At 41.7% G+C, this 25,090-nt stretch overlaps 1 protein-coding gene across 8 annotated transcripts in view; it reads left to right on the top strand.

The window, feature by feature from the left end:
- The window catches only part of Specc1 (sperm antigen with calponin homology and coiled-coil domains 1), a 262,889-nt gene that overhangs the window by 131,125 nt on the left and 106,674 nt on the right, over window positions 1-25,090 (top strand). For all 8 annotated transcript variants that reach the window (XM_040748824.1, XM_040748831.1, XM_040748825.1 and 5 more), the window contains one exon: window positions 13,012-14,594. In XM_040748824.1, coding sequence (XP_040604758.1) covers window positions 13,012-14,594 — 1,583 coding nt within the window. The remainder of the gene's footprint in view (window positions 1-13,011; window positions 14,595-25,090) is intronic.

The following is a 25,090-nucleotide window of genomic DNA, read 5'->3' on the forward strand; positions in this document are numbered from 1 at the left end:
TGTTAATCATTCCCTTAGCCATGCTGTGTAACCTATCCTCCCATTGGTCACTTAGTCTACATCTTGGTTGTCAGATCAGTTGTAGATTTATGGGGGTGTTGAAATAACCTTTACCTAGCAGCCTAGTGCTGTTCCAGTGTCCACATTCTTCACCTCCCTTTATCTCATAATGTAGGCATTGTATTATCTCAAGCCATTGACGGAAGGAAGAGTATAGTACAAGATTTTGAAAAAGAGACCACATTCACACGCAACTTTTATTACAGTGTATTTTCATAGCTGTTTTATTTTATTATTGTTAATATATTAGTATGCATAATTTACAAATTAAATTTATAGGACTGTATGTGTATTGGGGAGCATAAGTAGGGTTCAATATCTGTGGCTTCAATCATCCACCAAAGGCCCCATGGCTAAAGGGAGACTAAAAGCAATACATTGTGTTGCATTTCCTATCTGCTGTATTACTGTTAGTATTCTGTAATAGAGACTGGCTTAGCCTTGGTCAGACTTCATTGAATACTTGTTTGATTTCCTGGCTTCTACCTCACTTTCTTTCCAAGGTTAAGATTCTTGGACAGCTCAGGGTTTTCTTCTTTTCATTGGGTAACACTAAAACATTGGCCTCAGTGTTAATTGAAGGATGTGTTAGGTCCAAGAGAATGAGCTGGTGGAACTTCACAAAACACCTTTGTTTAATTGATGTGCTAGGTTATGATGTGTGAAACTTAATACTTCTGTAACCACATCTCTGCCATGAGGATGAGGGAGGTAGGCAAGAGCAAGAGGTAGGGAAAAACTGACCCCCAAGAACACCTAGTGAGCAGACTCAAGTTGTCCTGATTCTTGACTTTGAGTTGTGCCATCTAAACCTTCTTGTGTTTTCTGTTGTTGTAAAGGATTCCTAACTCAGGAAGACTATATCAGAAGCATGTTAAGGCTTTGGGTAGTTTTGGAGGGATTTTGGCAAATCAAAAAAATCTCTAGGCAGTTCAGTGAACTAACCTTGAGTCCTGTAAGGATGCTTGCTTTGAAGAATAGAAGATCAACGGGAAAGAAAATTACCTCCATAAACCCAGAGATCATGTGGTAGAGGCAGTTTATTCTTTGTTGTTCCAGTTTCTTTCAAAACTGGAAACAGTGTGTACCATGATAAAGAAGACAGATTTCAGCTTCAGATAAAGAAGGATTGTCCAACTGTTAGCTGGACAAACCTGAGACTAGGTTCTTTTTCACCCAAAGTACTCAGTTTGGTGACTGGAACATGGGGGTTCAGCAAACAGCAGAAGTTAGATACATTGATACTATTTGGTATGAAAGATGGGGCTATGCTATTTTTGTCTCTTCCAGTTCTGAACTTAGAGGATTTTAGCTTTCCTGAGAATCAGAAGACTTTCTGTGTGGCCCTCAGGCAAATGATGAAACCACTTAGACCCCCAGCTTTATCATCTGTAAGGTGATGCTAATAATGCTTTTCTAAAACTAGGCACAGTAGTACATGTCTGTAATCACAGCTGCTGGGGAAGCTGAGGCAGGGGATTATACGTGCCTAAAAGTTTTAGAGCCAGCCTGGACAACTTAACAAGCTCCTGAATCAAAGCAAAATCAGACCTAAGCAAGACAAAAATCCCTTCTGTCAGTTGAATTTTATGAGTCTCAGTAAGTGTGTGTGTGTGTGTGTGTGTGTAAATGCTTTGAAAACCAAAGCACTAAGTGGGGGGTGTAGCTCATGGTAATCTTGACATACATAGCTACTGTGAGCCAGGCATAGAAGCCCATTGTGATCTATACTAGTCAGCTCTGACTTGCATGGAACGTCACAAAACTGGGGGTCAAGCTTTTCCCATCTCTCCTTAAAGCAAGGCTGCATGTGGAGAAGCAGATCTTTTCATTCACAAAGTACCCCAACCCCCAAACACATAGCCTCTTATTCTTGGTGTTTGCTGCCTGGAGACCATGTGCTTTATCTTTACACAATGCTGAGGGATTTCTCTTCAGAGGTGCCAAGCTTTGGAGTCAGGCAGCAGCGATCTTACTGGTCTCTACACAGTGCTCAGGAGAGGCCAGGACCCAAGCAGAATGAATTCTGGGGCTAGGTGCCCTTGCATTTTTCCGACTGTTGTACATTGGAAGCTGCTTTTCCAGAGTCAGTTTGTATTTTGGCTTCTGGAGATGAGTAAGAGCAGCCAGTGTGTGGGCTCCCTGTGAGTGGTCAGACCATAGCATTATCTTTCCTCACACACTGCTGCTTTGTGTCCTCCTATGTCTTACTGTAACCCAGCACAGAGCAGTCACTGTGTCCTCTTCAGGCTGGAGCCCCCTTCTGAGTGTTAGGGGTCTTTTGTTCAGAAGCTGTATCCCCCACCCCCTTCTGGAGTGCTGTTCATAGTGGCCATGGTGTAGAATGAGCATTTGGGAAAGAGGAATATGTATATTTACAAGTGTTTTACATTCCTAGCTCAATTCCTGTGTAAGCAGAATGAGTGAAATTGATTTTGCATTCATAAAAAAAGATTCATTTATCTTTTTGCAAAAACATCTCTAAACATTGAAGCTACTGTTTGCTTCTAACAAAGTGAACAAGTAATTCAGCTCTTTTGGATGAATGTAGAGCTCTTATGCTTTCCCTTCTGTTTGATTTTCAAAGCGGTCTCTACTAACTTTAGTTGGAGAACGTGTATCTCTAAAAAGCACTACACCAAGATTCCTAAAGGCAGGCCAGCCCTGGAAAAGCCCTTACAAAGTTAAGGTGGGGCTGCAAGGTGATAACGTAGTTAGTTCCTTGTAGAGAGTGTTCACAGAATTGTCTCAGACTCTTTTTTAAATCTCGTTTGTTCTAAGTCCAAAGGCTCAGTGCTGCCTGTAAAACCGATTGTTGATTGCCTACCTCACACTGGATTTGCAGTGCTCGAATTGCTTTTTCTTAATTTGATTGTACAGGTGGTGTATGCACAGGTTAGAATGAAAGAGGACTGGGGTTGGCGAGAGCACAGACCAGAGCTGCCTTACTTTTTCATGCCGTGTCCTTCTCAGAGGCAATTATTTGATTATGTTCATTACTGCCATTTAGAATACATACACAAGCAACCGGAGAGATGACTCTGAGGAGAACCCTTGCCACCAAGCCTGATGACCTGAGTTTGATCCCTGGAACACACTCACCCCTTATAAGTCTCAACTGAAGGAGAGAACCAACGCCTAAAATTTGTAATTTCCACACTTGTGCCATGGCATGTGCACCCCCCATAAATAAACGTGTACATACATTTTATTTTCTGGATCAGTTTTAAGCACAACACCTCCTGCTCACATATGCACACAGCATTCCATTATCAACACCTCTCACTAGACTGACATGTTTATTGTGTTAGTGAACCTGTGTTGGTACATCACATAGTTTACACTGGGGTTTGACCTTGGTGGTGTATGTTCTTGGACAAATGTAGGATAACATGTATCCATCATTTTAGTACCATGCAGAACATTTTCTATGCTTTGCCTCTTTGTTCATCCTCCTGAGCCCGACTGATAGTAGGGCTTTTGTTTGTTTGTCTCCTAATGTCGTAGTTTTGTGTTTTCTGGAATGTTAAATGTGGCAACCATACAGAATGCAGTCTTACCAGATTGGCTCCTTTTACTCACTAATGTGTCCTTTCAATTCTCCCAGGCCTTTTCTTAATTTGTGCTTTGGATAACTGTCCCCTAAATTAATCCCTAGCTTGGTAGAAAGGTAGAAACTGAAAAGGTAGGGCCTAAAAGGAGGCCTTCAGGTTTTGGGGGTGTGCTCTGCCCTTGAAGGAGATTATGGGGGCTGTTCTCTAGCCCTTCCCACTTGTTTCCTGACTAGGTGAATGATTTTGCCTGACATTGTGGTTATAGGCTACCATAAGCCAAAACCAATGGAACTAACCTCTCATAGACTGAAACTTCAAAGACTAAACCATAATAAGTCTCTTACCTTAACAAGTTGATTATCTTAGGGATTTGTTACAGTGACAGAGAGTTGACCAAAATAGTGTAATGGCCCTTTTTTATAAACATTATATAATATTAAATAGTATACATTCATCCACTGAAGGACATTTTGCTTGCTTCCCAGTTTGGGTCATTGTGAGTAAGCTACTAAAAACATCTATGTATGAGTTTTTGTGTGGATATAACATTTTGGTTAAGCTAGTAGTATATTATTGGGTCATACAATATAATTATTGTTTAGTTTGATACAGTTTGCAAGAAACAACTATAATATATAGGTTTCCACCAACAATGAGACTTGCTGCTGTTTCCACACTGTGACAACCACTTTTGTCAACTGACAAAGTCTAGAATCACCAGAGAGTCTTAATGAGGGATTGTCTAGATCAAGTGGGCATGTTTTGGGGGGATTGTTTTGATTATGTTCCAGCCTAAAAGTGGGCTGCAGCATTCTTAGGAGTTGGGTCTTGATGTGTACGTACAGAGAGGGGAGCTGAACATGGGTAGGCATGCATTCATTCTTGGTGTTCTTGACTATAGATATGACTAGTTGTTTCAAGTTCCTGCCTTGGCTTCCCCACAAGAATGAACTGTAATCTAAAGTTGTGAGCTAAAATAAGCCCTTTGTCCCCTAGGTTGCCTTTCATCGGTGTGTTTTATCACAGCAGAAAAGAAACTTAAACATATGGCCTTCACAGCATTTGGTGTTTTCACTGATTGAGGTTTTAGTGATTAATGTTTAATGGTATCATGCTATTGCTTGGGCTTTCACTTTCTTTTTAATTCAGGGTCTCACATGTAGTTCAGGCTTTCTTCAAACACTTGGCAGGTATCCTGTGTCAGCTCCCCAGTAGCTGAGATTACAGGTGTGAACACCCATGCCCACCCTTCACTGCTGTGATCTGCAGTCCACTAATGGTGATCCGTGGAGCTTTTCAGATGCCTGCTTTCCATCTGTGTGTCTTGTTTGGTTTTGATGAGATGTCTACTCAGAAATTTCGTGCATTTTTAAGCACTGTTGAGTTTTAAGAGTTCTTTATAGACTGTGAATGACATCCTTTATCAGCTATCATTTGCAAGTATTAGCTCCCTGGCTGTGGCTTGATTTCTCTTGATATTGCTATTGTTTCAAATTTATGCTTTTTTACCTTCTTATGATAGATGAGAATTTAACTCCTAACTTTGTACCTTCGCACACTGTCATAATATCACTGTTTTCAGTCTTTTTTTGTTCCCCCCCCCCCACAAGACAGGCTTTCTCTGTGTAGTCCTAGCTGTGTAGCTTTTGCTGTCCTGGAACTTTTCTCTGTAGACCAGGCTGGCCTTAAACTCAAAGAGATCTGCCTGCCTCTGCCTCCCAAGTGCTGGTATTAAAAGGTGTGTGCCAACACCACCCAGCTGGTTGTCACTTTTAATAATGCATTACATCTTTATTTCTAGTGTGTCAACTGTATGTAGTATCTTTGATTCTGTATTTGTGAGGCCAAGGTAGCTATTAATGCTATGTTCTCTGCCTGCCAACTCTCTCTACCTTGTCATCTGCTTCTCAATTTCCTTGTCCTTTATTTTTTTCACCTTTAAGTATAATATTCAAATGTTCTTGGAAATAGTCTCCCATGCTCTGTGTATAGGGCAGTTTACCTAGTGTTCATGTTATTGTGACACTGTATCTCTTATTTCTTGCAGGGTGAAGTCATGAGTTATAGTTATGTTACCTATTTTATACAGCTCCTATGTTGAGGAAAGTTATTTTGGTTTTTCATTACTTTTGTTTTATCTTAATTTCTTTTTCATACTCTTCATACAATTGGATGTTCTGTAAAAGAAACTCCCTCTGTGGCACTCTGACCCCTTGACTTTCATACTTGCATTTGAGTATCTATAGTAGTTATTTTTCTTGTGACTGTTTGTTGTCATCTGTTTTTACAAATACATGGAAAAAATCAGCTTTCGGGAAGGTTTTATTAGTTTTAGTCTTGGCATCTGAACTTGGGACTGGTGAAACTGTCACAGCAGATGGGAAGAGAGAAAGCGAGGAGAGAGAAAGAAGGGCCAGGCCAAACCAGGGCTAGCTGTATAGCACATAGATTGTCCTCAGTGACCTATTTCTTTTAGCTGAGCTATACCTGCTAAAGGTTCTGCAGCCTCTCAAAGCAGAGCTACCATCTGGGGACTTAGTGTTCAAACATGTGATACTCTGGGAGGCATTTTACATTTAAACCAAGGCACTCCACCTCTGGCCCCCTTAGGCTCACAGCTAGCTTATAATACAACAGTGCTTTCAATTCATTTACGTTCCCATAGTCTTACATTTTTGATGTTCAAAGGTCCAAAATGGCAAACTCATAACTTTGAGTCTCTATAAAAAAAAAGTTACACCCAGTGTACAAAGGCACTGAGTGAACATTCCTATTCTAAAAGGAAGGAAATGGGGGGCAGGGCACATCAAGGAAAGACAAGATCTAAAGACCCACAAACCGGTAGCTTTGGGTCTTGTATATGAAGTTTGTGATGGCACCCTTGGGGCTCCAGTGGGCTTGGATAGCCTCACCTTTTCAAGTCTGTTGTGAGGGTATGGGAATATATGTGGCCCCTCTCCTAGCCTGTCTTTCCTTGGTGCCTACAGCTTTCCTTGGTGCCTGCATTTCCCACATTCCTCACATTTACAACACCCTGGAATTTCCGCAACTTTTGTGACTTGAGCTTCACTGTCACAATCTCACTTAGGTCTTGTTCAGGAACTCCATGGAGGGAATTTGACCCTGCTGCATATCACCTGTCTCAGCAGCTTTCTGGAATCTCAGTACAAGCTTTCATGATTCTCCTTTTTTTTTGCATTTTGCAAGTCTTCAAAACCAGCAAGATGGATGATGACAAGCTGCTTAGAGCTTAAGAAGTGCCCCGATAGCTCTTTGCAGGCACTCTCAAATGAAGTTTACGTTAAGCCCTAGAGATCTCAATTGGTGAGATCAGGCTCCTCCCCTTTTGTCCCACCACAAAGCCAGAAGCTTTTTCTTAATGTCACTGATCTTTGTCTTAAACAACTGTATCCCCCCTGTCTGTTTCTTCCCTGTCCTGAACTTTAACTCATTTCCTCTCCACTTTCTACTCTCTATAAATCTGGGTACCTTGGTGAAAAATGACTGCCTAGGGAAGTGTTTGTGCAGTTTTAGCTATGACAGCAGTGAGTACAGTCTGAGTGCTATGCTCTCTTGAAATATCTCCCACAAAACAAATTAGTCCATAAATTTTGAATTCAGATTTACTCCAGTTTTCAGGACTCAGGCAGAATGCAGCCAGATTCCTTGCCAGATGGAACACTAGTGGTTTCTAGGCCAGGTGCTGACAGAATCCATGTTCCCCTCTGAAACCTCTGAAATAGTTTACTGTATGTATTATGATATTGACTGTCTAAATGTCCATTAAAATCACCCACTAATGGCTGACTGGATTCTAGAGCTCCTCATTAGCCTTCCTTTCCAAACCCTTCTACATTTCTTCCACAAACCAGGTCCAAAAGCTTTCAAAGGAAGTGGTCAGGTTTATCATAGCCATGGCACCAGTTTTCTGTATCAGTCACCTTGACCAGATGTCTAAAAGAAGAACCGAGGGGAAGGGTTTACCATAGTCCACAGGTTCGTGGCAAGGAAGGCTTGGTGGTTAGTGCCCGGGCACTCGATGCAGGAGTTTTCAGCTGCTTACATGACAGTGTTGGATGGGAAGCAGAGGCAGACTCAGGCTAGAACTGGGACCAGACTATGAACTGTAAACAGTAGTGGACCAGTCTCCCTTGGCTATGGACAGGTACTGTAGTGAGTCAAGCTCTGAAGTATCCTATCTGAACAACTTTTTTTTTTAATTCAGAAGCAAATACTTGATATAGTTGTCTAAATAGCATTTCATGTAGACCTATGTCTGGTATTTGGGGACTATTACCAATCTTCATAGACTTTGGCTATTCTTTTCTGCTTAGTATTTAAGACCACCCATGTGGTCAAAATTAATTTTTCTTTTTGGACTGTCAAGGCCAGTTGAGGATCTAGTCTTCAGAGGTCACTTGTGCTTGAGAGTAACCTCTGGCTCCTCTAACCTTTCTTTACCCATTGTTCCATGTTTGTGAGGATAAGTCAAAGGCCTGGCATGACTATGGCTCCCTTGGAAGCAGTGAGGGAACTTCCTCCGTGTTGATCCTCCTCTTTGTAGACTTGATGCTGGTTAAAATGCAAAGACTGAAAAAGAGAACAGGTGACTCTACAGTTACAGAACATTTCAAGAGATGGCTCACAGTCCCCTGGGGCCTCAGTGACTTTTAGTCCCCCCATCCACATTAGTATAGCCTTCGAGTCTGGATATTGAATGGCCAGAAGATTAGTTACACTAGTCTGCTATTTTAACTACTGTATAATATTTCAACAACCAAACTTTTCTAAATAAAGTTAGATTAGACATACACATTTTAGCCAGTCCTTCTCATTGATGATCTTTGAAATTTTAATAACCGTATAATCATCTCTAAGTTTCATCCTTTGTGTACGTTAAATAACTTATTCAGACCTTCATGATTCATGATTTGTGTAAACTTTTAGTTTTCCATTCTGGAAACATCCAGCCATCTTAATTTTCATATGTTTAAATTCCTCTTTAGTAAAACAATTTCCATCATTACATCCTTCTGTCATTTTATTTTAGTTACTGTTTCTCTTTCTGAATGCCACAAGACAAGATATCATTAACAAGTGAATTTACTATTTGTTGTAAGAAATTTCTCCCAGGTGGGGAGGAGGAACTAAGCAATGTGTGTTCCCTCTGATAAGGTCCCAAAGACAAACCAAGGTCCAGTTTCATCCGAGTTCATCCCAGGGAACTGATGAGTTTGTTGGGCTTACTTACTGAGCATGGGTGACGGGCTCCTGTCAGGAAGGTGGGTACCTAAAAGCAGTGACACTAAAAAGTCTTTGCCCATATATAATATCAAAGATACTGACTAGAATTTCTTGCGTGTGTTGAGAGTCAAGGAGAAATGAATGAGGTTGAGTATAATGGTTGGGACAAGAACTCTGCTGTTGGATGAGGGAAGATCTAGGCCCTGCCTGGGATGATATGACAGACTCTGAAAATCCCTCATGGAAGGCCTTACCCTCCCTGGGGAGCAGAGCAGGGATGGAGTGGGGTGAGGAGCTGGAGGGGTCGGGGGATGGGGGAGGAGAGGAGGGAGAGGGAACTGTAAGTAACGTGTAAAAAGTTAAATTAAAAAATTATTATAAAAAAAAGAAGTCTGCAGAGTTGTCTAAGAAATATTCTGGCAGGGCATGGTGTCATATATCTTTAATCCTAACACTGGGGAGGCAGAAGCAGGCTGATCTTTTATGAGTTTGGGGCTAACCTTGTCTACATAGAGTGCTCTGGGCCAGCCAGAGCTGCATAGTGAAATCCTATCTGAAAACAAAATAACAACCCAAAAAAACACAGATTCTGGTACAGAAATACAGATGAGATGCTTAATTGGTTGTTTAATTTGTCTCAAAGGTATGGGAGTCAGGAGTCAGGAAGACCTGAGACCTGAGACATGTACATAAAACATTCTAGGTTTGGAACAAAACAAAAGCAAAGGGACAGCATAGGGACACATCTAAAACTGTTGGTAGGATTCGCTGACCAGTTGGTCAGTTGCAGAAAGGAAAGGAAAGAGGAGGGAGAATTTGAATATGATTTGAAGGCCCTCAGACAGAATGGAGAGAATGCAGAGGTACAGAAAGCCTTAGAGGAAAGGTGTAGTCTTAACAAAGGAAAAGAAAAAGATGCAACCAATATTTGCATTATGTTTCACAACATACTGGGTATATTTCATAAATAAACTTTGGTTTGCTGTTAAATTTTGAGTGGTTTATACAAGGCACAGATGATAATTATAAGGAGAACAGACTAAACTTTGGCATCAAATGGAAGGAAAAGCAACAAATGACTAAAGGAGGAAAGAGAATGCAGGGAGGAAGGAAGAGGAGCCTCATGTGATACTTGAGGAATGGCAGATACTGTTGTGATAATCCTAGATCTGCACATTTGCCTGTTGGATGGACAGTTATTCTGAAACATTAGTGATCTTCCAGTCTTTACCATGGCCCTCTCCAAGATGACCTCATTCTAGAGGATTGGTGTTACAAAAACATTTTGTTGCTGAGTGGTTGCAATCTTCATTTTATAAGAATAATTAAGCCTTTTATTTATTGAGTAATTTAGTGTGATGTAAGCAAATTAACTAGATGAGTACAAGTTTTAGAAGTCTGCCACAATACTCAGTGTCTGAAGAGCATATTTAACACTTATTTTATGCTCATGAAAGTGCATCACATGAGGGCCTAGTGCCCTGCCTGCAGAAGCTAGAAGAGGGTGTCAGATCCCCTAGAACTGGAGCTACAGAAAGTTGTGAGCCACCACGTGGGTGCTGAGAACTGACCTGGGTCCTCTACATGAGCAACAAGTGCTCATTCATCTCTCTAGATCCAGCATAATTTAAAAGATGATTAGTTTTTTTTTTTTTTTTTTTTTTTACTAGTAATGTGGCTGAGTTTCTGCAGGACTTCGCAATGGCTGCCATTTGCTGTCCATCATCATTGCTGTGTTGAGATTAACTACTGCTCCCTCTTTTGGCAGCCTAGGCCAGGCTGGACTCTGAGTATCTGAACACTAGACTGTGACCACAAGGGTACATTCTACACCCCTTCCTACACTGTAGAGAGAAAGAGATGGGTCATATCTAGGGTCTTACCTGAATAGAGACCAGGCTATAGCAGTTAGCCTAGACTCCAGAGGTCTTTACAGTTATTAGTTTGAGTTCAGAGTATTCATTTCCCTGTGACTCCTGTGTGAACTGTAATGTTTTTACTCCTAGATATTGTTGGCATTCTCCATGATGTAGTAAAATAAAATTAAAAACTCCAAAACTCCTTGAACTTACATTTCTCATAATAATATTATAAATTCTGTCTCATTTCCCTGTTTTATGAATCTCTTTTTAAAAATTTGTAGCTATTCCACATCCTTATCCCATTTGTTCTTGTTTTTCTACCAATATAAAGGAGCATACCAATTCTGTTTTCTTTTTTTTTTCTTTTTCGAGACAGGGTTTCTCTGTATTGCCCTGGCTGTCCTGGAACTCGCTTTGTAAACCAGACTGACCTCAAACTCAGACATATGCCTAACTCTGCCTCCCAAATGCCATTTCTGTTTTCTGATTCCTTGGTAGAGTCCTCCCTTCCCCCACCTTCTCTTCCTCATTGAAGATGAAATACAGTGCCTTGGACATGCTAGGCAAGTGTGTTATTACTCAGCTATATCCCCAAGCCCCTCTTCCTACCTCAAAGTTGCTTTCTGTTAAAATATGTCTTTAGGAAATGTAAATAAACTTTTATTTTATTTAGTCCCCAACATTATCTACGTAGCTGTATTATGCTGCAAGTTATAGAGAGCCCAATTCAGAGACCTATAGGAAACATGTAAACCAGCTGCTGTAACTGGAAGATCAGCAATAGGCCAAGCTCCAGGGTTGATATGATGCCATTAAGAATTTGGTTTCCGACCCCCTGAATGTGGGTGTCAGTGAGGAGGCCTAGGTAATCTATTGAGCCTTGGGTAGTAGATCAGTATTTATCCCGGGTATACAAATGGACTTTGGACTTCCATCCAACAATGAGAGATGCACTCTCACCCTGAACTCTTGTCTAGGCCCTGCCCTGGATGAAGTGACAGACTATGGACACCCCCATAGATGGCCTCACCCTCCCTGGGGAAATGAGGGGATATTGGGGAGGTTGGTGGGAGGGCACGGGAGGAAGGGAGGGAAACGGAGAGGGACCTGGAATTGACATGTGAAGCAACTTTGTTTCTAATTTAAATTTAAAAATAATAATAAAAAAAGATTTTGGTTTCCTTCTTTCTGTACCACAGCCGAGTGCTACCCTTCTCACAGGATGGCAGAGTGGTTGCCAACCCTTCCCATGCCATGTACTCTTCTCTTGATGGGTAGTGGTATTTACCAGCCTGTCCCTGCACCCCTTTAAAAAATCTTTATTCTAGTATTTGTAGATCTTCTAAAATTTTTATATAAGAATATTTTTCATATAGTATATTTCGATCATATTCTTTCCTCTCACCAGCTCCTTTCAGATCCCGCCTTAAAAAACCAACAACACAATTGGAAATCATAACAGTTAAGCAAATAAACAAATAAATAAGATAAAAAAAAGTGCATGAAAAAAAGCATGGAGTTCATGGTCATGGAGCCTGTCCTGGAGTGTGATTGATATGCCCAGTGTCATTGTATTGGAGGAAGCTAATTTGTTCTTTCCCAACAGATACCAATTGCAAATAGTTTCTTGGTTAAGTGTGGGACTCTGTGCCCACTTCCCCTTTTCAATGCTGGGATTTTGTCTGGTTTGAATCTGCATAGAAATTATGTATACTGTCAGTCTGTGAGTTCATATGTCTGTCAGTCCTGTTAGATCTGGAAACACTGTTTTCTTGAAGTCATCCTATACCTATGGCTCTTAAAATCTTTCCACCTCCTCTTCCACATAGCTCCCTTAGCCTTGAAGTTGCTCACTCTCTACACATTGTCCACTCGTGGATCTCTTTGTTAATTACTGTCTACTGCAAGAAGCAGCTTCTCTGTTGAGGGTTAAGCAGTTCTCTACTCTGAGTCTTTGCCCAGCGTGGCAGCTTTGGGTTCCAAGTTGTGTCCCATAGATCTTAATTGAGCTGTGTGCTCTCCCTTGGACCACCAACTGTGGTGGGGGGATAGGATTGTTCTTGATTGCCTAGGCTAAGTCTGCTTTCCTTAGTGCACAAGCCCATGGGAAGAGGTATAGAAACCCTACTCAAGACAGAATAACTATCTAGAGGAGGAAGAATTGGATGAACGGTGACAGCTATACCATCCTCTATGCCATGTTTTGAAGACATTTGAGTCTCATTAAAAATCCTTGCTTTTCTTTTTCTTTCTTTTTTTCAAGTTTTTTTTTCTTCATCTTTTATCTTTAGGGACTGTTCCAACAACCAAACGGACAGGCATTCCAGCTCCTCGGGAACTCTCAGCAACTGTCTCAAGAGAGAGGTCTGTGCCACGAGGTCCCTCCAGCTCCAAGAAGTTGGGCTCTAGTCCAACTTCTTCCTGCACTCCCACTCCTACCAAGCACCTGAAGACCACCTCTGCAAAACCTAAGCAAGAGCACGAAGGCACAGAGAAGTCTATACTCGAGTCCCAGGTTCGGGAACTTCTGGCAGAAGCCAAAACCAAAGACAGTGAAATCAACAGGCTTCGAAGTGAACTAAAAAAATGTAAAGAAAGGTGGGCCCTGAGCACTGAGGACGCCAATGCATCAGACCCAAGTGCAGAGGGAGCATCAGCCCCAGTAGGTGACACAGAACCTTTGCTAAGAACCCTGGAGGAAAAGAATAAGACCTTTCAGAAAGAACTTGCTGACCTAGAGGAAGAAAACCGGGCCTTAAAGGAGAAACTGACTTACCTTCAGCAGTCCCCAAATTCAGAAGGGGCAGCAAGTCACACTGGTGACAGCAGCTGCCCAACATCCATAACCCACGAGTCCAGCTTCGGAAGCCCAGTTGGAAATGAGTTGTCCAGCGAAACCGATGAGTATAGAAGAAGCACACATGGAAGTGCATTGCGGACATCAGGGTCTTCAAGCAGTGATGTCACTAAAGCCTCTCTGTCACCGGATGCCTCAGATTTTGAGCATATCACTACAGATATCCCATCTCGGCCCCTGTCGGCCACCAGCAACTCTTTTAAGGGCTCCAAGTGCTCCCCTACTGGGAGTTCCCCAAACAATGCAAGTGAGCTGTCCTTGGCATCTCTAACTGAGAAGATACAAAAGATGGAGGAGAATCAACACAGTACTGCTGAAGAGCTGCAGGCTACTTTGCAGGAATTATCAGACCAGCAGCAGATGGTGCAGGAACTGACAGCTGAGAATGAGAAGCTGGTGGATGAGAAGACCATTTTAGAGACCTCCTTCCACCAGCACCGCGAGAGGGCAGAACAGCTGAGTCAGGAAAATGAGAAACTGATCAACCTTTTACAAGAACGAGTGAAGAATGAGGAGCCTAGTGCCCAAGGAGGAAAAATCCTTGAGCTGGAGCAGAAATGCACAGATATTCTTGAGAAGAGCCGCTTTGAAAGAGAGAAGCTGCTCAACATTCAGCAGCAGTTGACCTGTAGCCTACGGAAGGTTGAGGAAGAAAACCAAGGAGCTATAGACATGATTAAACACCTGAAGGAAGAAAATGAGAAGCTGAATGGGTTCCTAGAACACGAACGGTGTAATAATAGTGTGATGGCTAAAACTCTGGAGGAATGTAGAGTTACCTTGGAAGGCTTGAAAATGGAGAATGGGTCCTTGAAGGCTCATTTGGAGGCTGATAAGCAGAAGGCCGTAGAGGCCAGCAGTACTGTGGAACAGACAGCAGAGAACTTCGAGGTTCAGGAGATGCTGAAAGTGGCTCGAGCTGAGAAAGATCAGTTGCAACTGTCTTGCACGGAGCTCAGACAAGAATTGCTAAAGGCAAATGGTGAAATTAAACATGTTTCCAGCCTGCTAGCAAAGGTAAGGAGAGGGCTCTCAACTATTTGTTGACATTTCTCTTCCAGACCTTAAAATCATGGAGCAAAGAGAATCAATTGTTCAGCTGTATCTATGAATTAAGCATTCAAGTTTGAAGATCTATTTGAATTTAGACAGATTGACACTGGGGATTCCAAAGAAAGGCACTCAGATTTCTGTACAGATAGTTCAAAAAAATATAGTAAATTATATCAAATGGTATGATGTAGTTATGAAAAATATAATGGATGGAATGTGTCTCTGTGGTAGACACTTTCATAGCATCCTTGAGGCTTTGGATTTGATTCTTAGCACCGCACAAAAATAGGATAAAATAAAATTTAGAGCCATCCTGTATACATTGCTTGACTTTTTGATGCATTTAATGCTTTCTGAGCATATTCTCAGCATTGGCTCTTTTAAGTGTTGTTTTAAATGCCAGCTAGGATTTATCATGTAACTTTCATATTCACTAGTCCACTGTTATTGCCATGTGTGTATTACTAGATGTTTATGTTCTTTCTGGTCTTAGAATATTAAAAGTATATTTTTTATATCTCTGATTATTTTTTCAGGAAAAATTCCTAGACGTTGACTTAGTGAGTCAAAGAGTATAAACATTTTAAAGACTTTCAACACATTTAGCCAAATTGCCTGCCAGAAATAATATGCCAATTTGTTCCCACCAGTTCATGAGAGTACTTGCTTCCTTGAGCCCTTGCCAAAACCTGGTACTAAATTATGTCATTCATATCTGTTAATCATTTCCTGGAATTATCTTAGCTGAGAGCCCAAGATGAAATAAGTGGTCCTAGCTATCATTTTTAAAATAACTCTTTGATTTGGCTGGAGTGTTGTTATGTGATGATACAAGCTTATTGGTGGTGATTGTGTGGCAGTCATCTGCCTCCCAGTGCTGACTTCTTGTTCTGTCTTTCCCGCTCAGTCCATGACTTGGAGTGCTGCTGGGGAGAGGAGGGAAGCGTCTGCCCACCTTATTTCATAGCTGCTGGTGTTCTAAAAAGCAGGTTATGCTGTGAGCTCCTGAGGAGGTTTCTGCCTGATGTCTGTCTGTTTTAGGGTCAGTCAGTGACAACCCAGCTCTGTACTCTGTACTCAGCTGTCTTATGGTCTTGGTGGTAGGCTGTGTAGGTTGGGTCTATGTTGTAAATCCACAGGTATTTTATTGAAGGTGCTTGTTTCAATTGTATGTTGACAAATGAAGCTTTGCATTAAGTCACCTTGTAAAGTAAGAATGTTCTCTTTTGTTGTTTAAAGATTCTGTAAAATGTTTACTCGTCCAGGTGGATCTTTTTAAAAACTTTTTTTAGATTTATTTTAATTTATTTGTATAAGTGTTTTACCTATATGTACAGTGTGCATCACTCATGTGTCTGGTGCCCACAGATGTTAGAAGCAGGCATCAAATCCCCTAGAACTGGAGTTGTGAGCTGCCATGTGGATGCTGAGAATAGTGTCTGTGTCCTCTTAAGTGCTCTAAAATGCTGAGGTATCTCCAGCTCCCCACGGACCTTCTTTAAATCTTTTCCTCTTTTAAATCTGTGTCTGACATCTTGATTATCTTTACACTAAATATAGATGTTAAATAATTTGATATCTTAAATAGCTTATTTTTCTAAACAAATGGTTATATTCATTACAGAAGATTTAGTAAACTATAGAAAAGTATAGAAAAGAAAACAGGCATTGCCTTTAATCCTACCACCTGGAGGAAAATCTACCAACATTTTGCTGTATATCTTTTAGACATTTTTCTCAGTTGATATATACCAGGGTATGCATACAAACCTATACTGACAGGATTATAATATTTCATCTTTCTGTGTAAAAGAACAGAGTACATGTGGCATAGTTCACAAATACCATAAACCAATTAGATTAGTGTGAAAGTTCCATTTGTAATATATTCCTCCTCCCCCATGACAGAGTTTTCTGTGCTGCTCTGGCTGTACTGGAACTCACTCTGTAGACAGGCTGGTCTCAAACTCACAGAGATCCACCTGCCTCTGCCTCCTGGGTACTGAGAGTAAAAGCTTGCACCGCCACCGCCCAACTTTGTAAAATAATTTTTATAATTTGTTTTCCTTCCTGATTTCTTGAGTAAAATTCTGTAACTTTACCCTACCCTGTTTAGATTTAGAGGTATAAATTTGCCCTTTCTTGTAGCTTAGCCAAAGTAAAGACAATAAAATCTAGAGTTTTCTTGTATAAATTTAATCTGTTTGGAGGACATGGAAAATGTATGTTTTCAGTAGAGCACAACACACAAATGCACACTGAAAATAAAGCTGTTTTTAAATAATTAAACTGTAATTCACATAGCTCATGTATTTACTGATTTTGTGCCAACTAGAATTATTATGTACTGACTATAGGAGTCTAGCCGGTATTTAGTTAAGAGTCTAAGGGAGAAACTTCCACAGGTTCCTTTATAGGTGTTAAGACTCCAGGTCTGTGATATTGTACTGCTTTGTGTACAGAGAGTACTGCTCTATAAGTCTTCTACATCAACACTGAAGAAGCAAGTCCCAGACCTCTTAAACTTTGTTTTCTGTTGCTTTAACAGATACTTGACACTCAGTAATTCAGAAAAGAAAGGGTTATTTGAGCTGCTAGTTCAAGATGCTGGAAGTCTAAAGTCAAGCAGCTGTGTCTGTTGAGGGCTCCATGTGGTTTCTACTTACAGTAGAATGGGAAGAAGAAACTACCTTGTGTGAGAAAGTGTGTGTGAGAGAGTGAACAGAGCTGCCACATTCCCTTTCTAACAGTCCCTTGGGCAAGAGAGATCCCATGAGACTGTGCCCATATATTCAGGAGTGCAGTGCCCCCTCTAGTCACCCCTAAAAGGCCTTACCTCTGGTATTAATTACTTTTCTTGTAGCTATGTAAAAATACATAATAAACACTTAAGAAAGGAAGGGTTTATTTGGGCTCACGGTTTGAGGGTACCGTCCATCACAAGAGGGGGAACATGGCAACAGGACTCACCATGTAGTCCAGAAGCAGAGAAAGGTGAATGCTGTTGCTCACCTTGCTTTCTCTGTATTCAGTCCTAGACCCCAGCCCAGGCGATAGTGCCATCTATATGTCTTCCTCTTTAGTTAAAGCTTTCTGGAAATGTCTTCATAGATACTCTGTATGTGTTTCCATGGTAATTACAAATCTAGTCAAGTTGACAGTTAAGATTATCCATAACTACCCCTAATACCACCACCACTGGAAATGAAATTTCAGCATGAGTCTGGGTAAAGACAAACCGTATCCAAATTGTAGCACAGACTGATGGCTCAGTGTATCCCCACTGCAGAGTATCCACTAATCCCTAACAACCGTGGATTCCAGTAATGATACTGAAGGAGCCCATTCCCAAAGGAATGGGACATGAGATGAAAGCTCATGAGGATTAAACTGTGCAGCCAGCATGACTGTGGATGCCTCATCACATGCCTTTGGCATTTGTGCCTGATTCCCACAGCAGGTCTCTGACCCTAAAGTGGTAGCTTACAGAAGGATGGTTTGTCACTGGGAGCCAGATCCTCTTTGGAGCTCTGCCCCTTTACTTACATGTGGTTCCACTACAGACTGCTACCTCTCTGGGGATAGACCTTACCTCAGTTTCCTTCTCTAACTCCTTTCTATGTGATGGATTTATTTTTTTTAGGTGTGTTATTATTTCTAGTGAGCTAAGGTCACATTCAGCACCATTCTCTTCCTTGAACTTGACCTCAGAACTCATTTGTGAGAGTAGTGATGCCTTCCTTTCTTAAGTGTTTATTATATATATTTTACACAGCCATGAGAAAAGTAATTAATACCAGAGGTAAGGCCTTTTAGGGGTGACTAGAGGGGGCACTGCACTCCTGGATATACGGGCGCAGTCTCATGGGATCTGTCCTTTGAATGTTTGGGGTAGCACCTACTGTCCACATCCTTCCTAGAGATACCCTGCTTTTGCAGCTGACTATTCGTTCTCAAAGGCAAAATCTATAGCATGAGTAATGAAAACCCAGAGGGAGATATTGGGGTTAAAGCTGAAGATCAGAGAAGCAAAATAGCTAACCACTAGATCTTACCTCTGCCTCAGACTGAAAAGACGATCCTGTCTCCACAAAACCTCAGACTCTTCTCTCCACCAGCCATATATTTGCTTCTAGTGCTGGGATTAAAAGCATGCACCACCACTGCCCAGCTTCTGTGGCTAACTAGTGTGTCTTCTGGGATTAAAGATGTGTGCCACTACTGCTTGGCCTGTATGGCTGACTGGTGTGGCTAACTTTGTACTCTGATCGTCAGGCAAGCTTTATTTGTTAGATCATAAACAAAATATCACCATAAAAATTCAAATTTCTAGCTTCATCTCTGGGTTTTCTGTAGCCTCTTAAAAAGATTTATTTATGTATTTAATGTTCTGTCTGCATGTATGCCTGCAGGCTAGAAGAGAGCATTAGATCTCATTATAGATGGTTGTAAGCTACCATCCTGTGGTTGCTGGGAATTGAACTCAGGACCTCTGGAAGAAGGTCTTAACCACTGAACCATCTCTCCAGCCCCCACTTTTTTTTTAAATAGCAAAAGTATAAATATACCAGCATAACTCCTTCCTAGACAGAATAGCATAGGAAAAAAAAACCTAGTAACAACAACAACAACAACAAAATCTCCACCAGATTTAGGTCAGTAAGAATACAATCTGATGCAATATGGCCACATCTTTTTTCAGGAGACTGAAAGAGAATAGTTCTGCAGTAGCTATGCAAGATGTCAAAATAAAAACAGCAAACACAACACACATTGTTCCTCCTGGCAATGCTCTCAGACTGTTATTCTTGTGCTTTACTGTATGCTTTATACTCGTTAGCATCGTGGCCTTCCCACATATTAAATACTTAGCAAATTTTGTCAAGTAGATGGGTGAAAGTTTATAATATTTTAGTTACTACTAATATTTTAGTGTACTTGTGTGTTCTGGATACTCTCGAGAACTTCTTTTTTGTTTTTTACCCATAAGGACATTGCCTATGAGTTAAGTACTAGACAAAGTTTACTGGAGAAGAATGTTAATTTTGCTGGATATTTGTTACAAACACTTCTTAAATGACTAAAACCGCCAAAAGTTTGTAAAATTGAGTAGCTCAGCTGCTTGCTTGACAGCTCTCAAACCCTTTCCTTGTCACCAGTGCAGTGGCAACTGGCCTGAAGGTCAGCAAAGCCATGGCTCAAGGCTGGGCAGAGACTCGGCCTAGCTGGTGACTGCCACTGTCATCTCATGGTGAACTTCAGTGTCTTCCCCCTTGTCCCCTCTTACCCCTTCCCACCACCTCTAGAAACCACTGATGCTGTCCATCATGCAGCCACATCTTCGGTTACTTGGAGACTGTCACCCTGACAACCCTAAGAGAAACGTTGTTCCAGCTGCAGGAACAGTCTCAGCTGTCAGGACTGCTGTGGAAGCTGCTGTTTATATCTTCACCCACTTTGCAGATGTTCCCAATTTGGTCAGGGAGGAACACTTCTACCTAAAGCAGATCTAACAACTTATACACTGGTCTTAAACATGTAGCCCTGAACAGACTGGTGAACCAGTGACTGTATATAAATGTGTGTGTGTGTGTGTGTGTGTGTGTGTGTGTGTGTGTGTGTAGTCTTGCCCTTCTCTAGCTACATGGCAGTCCTCCCACTCTGTCTCACGAGGGTAGTCCAGAATGTCTCCCTCTTTTACACTGTCCTCTTGTGCTACAGCGTAGTGTCCAGTAAAGCTTGTGTTATTTCATTACATACTCATGGTTTCATCTTGGGTAGAGTAGGGATGAGGTAGTTGCACAAAGAGTAGATCGCACCATGGGCTGCTAGACTTGAGCACATGTGGCAGCTAGAGAATGTCTAAAGAACTCCTGGGAGCAGAGGAAAGCTGGGAACTGTGGGGGGTGAAGTGCTATAGAGAATAGAAAACTGAGAAAGGCAAGGAATGAAGAGAGGGACTGTAGAGGAGCTGCAGGGGCAAGTGCCCTACCTTTGCAAGAGTTTCAGAGAGACCCTGAGCACGAGTAGCTCTGACTGCTGAGGACTGACGAACGGTGGCTAGATGCTGAGCTACTGACACTCAGGGCACACTGCACTGTATACCAGAGTCCAGAGCCGCTGATGTCAGGTGTGACAGGCATTTTTGCCAGTTTCTGATTTCTGTCCCAAGTAAGCAAAAGAACTCTAGATTATCTAACTATAGCCTTTACTGCAGACACCACATTATTTTTCTTTCTTAAGATTTATTTGTATTGTTTTTAATTATATCTAAGTATCTATGCACACAATTGCAGGTGCCCATGGAGGCCAGAGGTATCTGATCCCCTGGAGCTGGGTTGAGACTGTTATGAGCTGCCTAAAGTGGGTGCTGGGAACCAAACTCAGGTACTATAGAAGAGCTTCAAGTGCTCTTAACCCCTGAGCCATCTCTTCAGCCCCTATTGTGCAGACCAAGGCAGAGAACAATTTTTAGCCTAACTTATTAATTGCTGAAATCAGGGTTCAAAGCTAGGTCAGACCGTGTTGTGTTACATATGCCCTTAATCATGGACTTGCAGAGCTTCTTGAAATGAAAGACAGCCATGTGGTGGCTTTACATGCCTTTAATCCTAGCACTTGGGAGGCAGAGGTGGGGGATCTCTGACTTCAAGGCCAGCCTGGTCTACAGAGTGAGTTCTAGGACAACCAGAGCTACACAGAAGCTCTGCCTCAAAATAAAATGCAAGAAAGAAAGAAATGAACGATAAGGCACAGGATCATGTTCAGAGCAGATCTATCAACTTATATACTGGTGTTAAAACCAACAACCTTTGGTTCAGAGAAAGCAAAGCCTCAATACTAGGAGAACTTTACTCTGTTTTGATAAGGTGGTAGAAATTTGCAGAAAAAAACAAACAAAAAAACAGAGCCATGAAGAAAGTGATTTTGGCTGGGCATGATGGTCCACACCTGTAATCCCAAGTACTTGGTTGGTTGAGGCAGGAGGATTATGTATTCGAGATCAGTCTGAGCTAAATACTGACTCCTGTCATAAAAAGGGAGAGGTGAAAAATGGGAAAGAGAGAAAGGGAGGGGATTTAAAAAGCGTTGACTGAGCTATAATTCAAGAAGTGAACAAATCAGTGATTTTTAGTATGTTTATGTGGTTGTGCAGCCACCACCACAATCTGATTGATGGCTCTTATCAGCCATGAGGAAACTTTGAACCTAGTAACAGTTACCTCCCTAAATCATGCCTCTCCTAACCCCTGGCAGTCTGTAATGTGTCCAGTAAAGCTTTCGTTGTTTCATTACATACTCGTGGTTTTATCTTGGGTAGAGTAGGGATGAAATCATTCATCCTGTGGCCTTTTACCTTTGCCCTTCTTCACTTAGCATACATAGTGTTTTCAAGGTAAATCCATGTGTGGCATGTGTCAGGACTTCATTTTTTTCTGGCTAATATTGCATTGTACGGATATGCTGCACTGTGTTTATCCATTCAATAATTAGGGTTATTTGTCACTGTCTTATATTATATCACTTTTCCATTTTAATTTTATGAAATTCAGTTTGTTTTGTTGTTGAAATCTTTTGGTTTGAGTTGTTTGTTTGTTTTTATATTTTGCATTTTAAATTTATTTATTTTGCTTTGGGTGCATGTGCCACAGCTTACATGTGGACTTCAGAGATTATTTCCTCTGTGGGGCCTCTGAAGCAAACTCAGGTCAGACTTAGTGGCAGGTGCCTTTACCTGCCGTGTTGGCTCGACAATGACCTGGGCTGAGGAATCTTTAAAAATAATTATAGAATCACATTTACAGTTGAGAAAGATTATCTGGCCACAGACAAGAAAGCCAAGGGCTGACAGGTTGGGATGGGAGGACAGGGAATGGAGAGGTCTTAGATGATTAGAAGTTTGGCCCAGTAGGGTCTGGTGAGTATTGATTTGTTATTGGGGATTGCAGAAAGAGGCGCTTCTCTCCCTGCACAGACCTAGGCCTAGGTGACTGTAAATGTGATGGTGCTGTCTCCCGAGAGGCACATAGAATCCAGAGCAGTGTGGGGAGAGTTATTTGAAAGCAGGAACAGCGTTCAGACCTGCTCACCAAGGCTTTCATCAACTCCTGCGGCACAGTCATTGACATGATATTGATGACTTCTCAGCTTCTAGGCCAAATGTCTCCTAGGCCAAGACCTCTGTTTCCCTTTGCTCCTCCTTCCCTCTAGAAATAGTAAAAATGTGTGTAATCATAATGCTCTGATGCACATTCATAGGTTTATAATGTTTAACTCTGTTGGAGGAGGCAGGCAGGGACTAGAGTGAAGGCTTAGCAGCTGCTCTTCCAAAAGACCTGGGTTCGATTCCCAGCACCCACATGATCCTTACAGTTGTTAGGCCCTCCCTGGGTTCATCCCCAACACTGTCAAACACAAAGCCTCCAAGCTGACATCGTGACACAAGAAGCAGTGGCTTTACAAGCCAGGCTTCTTCTCTGGACAGCACCATCTCCCTGTGTTCATTTCTGACAGAACAACTTCAATGTTGCTTGAATTCATTCAGAATCTGCTGTAGTGACTTAGCTCTATGTCAGCCCTGGTCTCTGTTACTGTTCTGTGACTATCTGAATAGAAGATAAAATGAATTTTCAAAGGCCGGGACTGATTTTCCAAGATGTTATCTTTGCCATCAGAACCTACTAAATGTAGCTGTAAACTAAAATGTTTAGACTCCATTTTCAACTCATTTCATGTTTTTACTTTTAATTTACTGGATTTCTGCTTCCCTGCGTATTGGTGATAGTTATATTGCCTATAGCTTTTGTTTCCTTATTTGCTTTATTCAGCATTCTCTGTCTTGGGGGTGGTTTGTGTTACAGTAAGGCCTTGGTTCATAGTTGTTCTCCATCTTGATGTCTTTTGTGCTGTTTTTCACTACAATAAACTAAGGAAGACTATATAAGCTTCACCTTACAGAAATCGTTATGCCATGTAATCTACTCAGTGCTTAAGCCACCACAGCCAGTTATTCACACATCTACAAGAGAGACTCCAGATAATGTATATGGAAATATAACCCTCTCATATCATCCCACAACCAAAACATTCTCTTTTACTCCCCACTGTTGGGGCCTAGTGATAACTGAGGGCACTCAACTTGAGCCCCTTTCAAGATGGCCCTCCCTGGGTGGTGCTTCTCATGGCTAATCAATTCATTGGGAAAATAAAGACCAGGGCCTTTGCAGCTAGGGCAGTATAAAGGGAGCGCTAGGTGTGGCCCTCTCCCTGAGGGCTCAGTGGATGCCTGTGTGAAACAGCCACTTCTGCCAGTCCTGCTTCCACATCTCTCCCTCTGAGGATCGAGAGCACTCCTCAACACGTGTCTTGTGTGCAATGGCCTTCTCCAAGTATTTCCAAGGAAACTGACCTGCGGCAGTGCTTTTCCCCCAAGTTCAGTGTCACAAGCTTGGAGGGGGTAGTGACAACTTGTTAGGATTCTGGTCTGGTCTGACCACAGATGACTAGGTTGCTACCTGAATTTGGTCACTGTTGGTAAATCAGGGGGTACTCCTGATGTCCTCTCTCTGAGAAATCTTGGTGATGTTTGTTGAATCTGACTGAAGAAGATGAAAGATGCTTGGAGTGCTTGGAAGTAGGCTTTTGTTGTTGTTGCTTGTTTTGTTTTGTTTTGTTTTCCCAAGGGAAACACCAAAAAGCATGTTTGGGTATCTGATAGTGTAATTCCCAAATTAGAAAAACTAAATTCAAAAGTTTGCACTGCTGGGCAGGAGAAGGCCAGCATCACACACACATTCAAAAAGGCATCTTAGAACTCAGTGGTCATAGAAATAGAGTCTGCTCTCTACTGATAGGTAAGCTGGATTTTCTAAAATAGTTTGTGCTTGTGTCTCTGTGAGTATAGACATGCCACATATGTGAATGTGCTCATGGAGGCCAGAATAGGGCATCAGATCCCTTGGAGCTGGAGTTACCACCCAATGTGGGTTCTGAGAGTCAAACTCCAGTCCTTTGGAAGAAGTGTGTATGCTCTTAACAGCTGAACCATCTCTCTGGCCCACATTCTTCTTTCTGAGTAATTTCCCTATGTATGTTTGTTAATTTATAAAATGAATATAACCTGAAAATAATTAACAGCTTCCTGTTGATCTAGTGAGTGTCCCTATGAGATGAAATGGTAAAACTAATTTTTACATTATTTTTAAATTAAAACAATCTTATTTTATATACCAATCCCAGTTCCCTCTCCCTCCTGTCCCTCCTACTCTCTCCACTATCTCCCCATCCCACCCCCATCCATTCCTTGAAGAGGGTGAGGCCTCCCGTAGAGGATCATCGAAGTCTGTCACATCATTTGGGGCAGGACTGAGGCCCTCCCCACTGTACCTAGGCTGAGAGAGTATCCCTCCATAGGGAATGGGCTCCAAAAAGCCCGTCCATGCACTAGGGATAAATACTGG

Source organism: Mesocricetus auratus, unplaced genomic scaffold (assembly GCF_017639785.1).
Source record: "Mesocricetus auratus isolate SY011 unplaced genomic scaffold, BCM_Maur_2.0 Super-Scaffold_100007, whole genome shotgun sequence".
In the NCBI taxonomy this organism is placed as follows: Eukaryota; Metazoa; Chordata; class Mammalia; order Rodentia; family Cricetidae; genus Mesocricetus; species Mesocricetus auratus.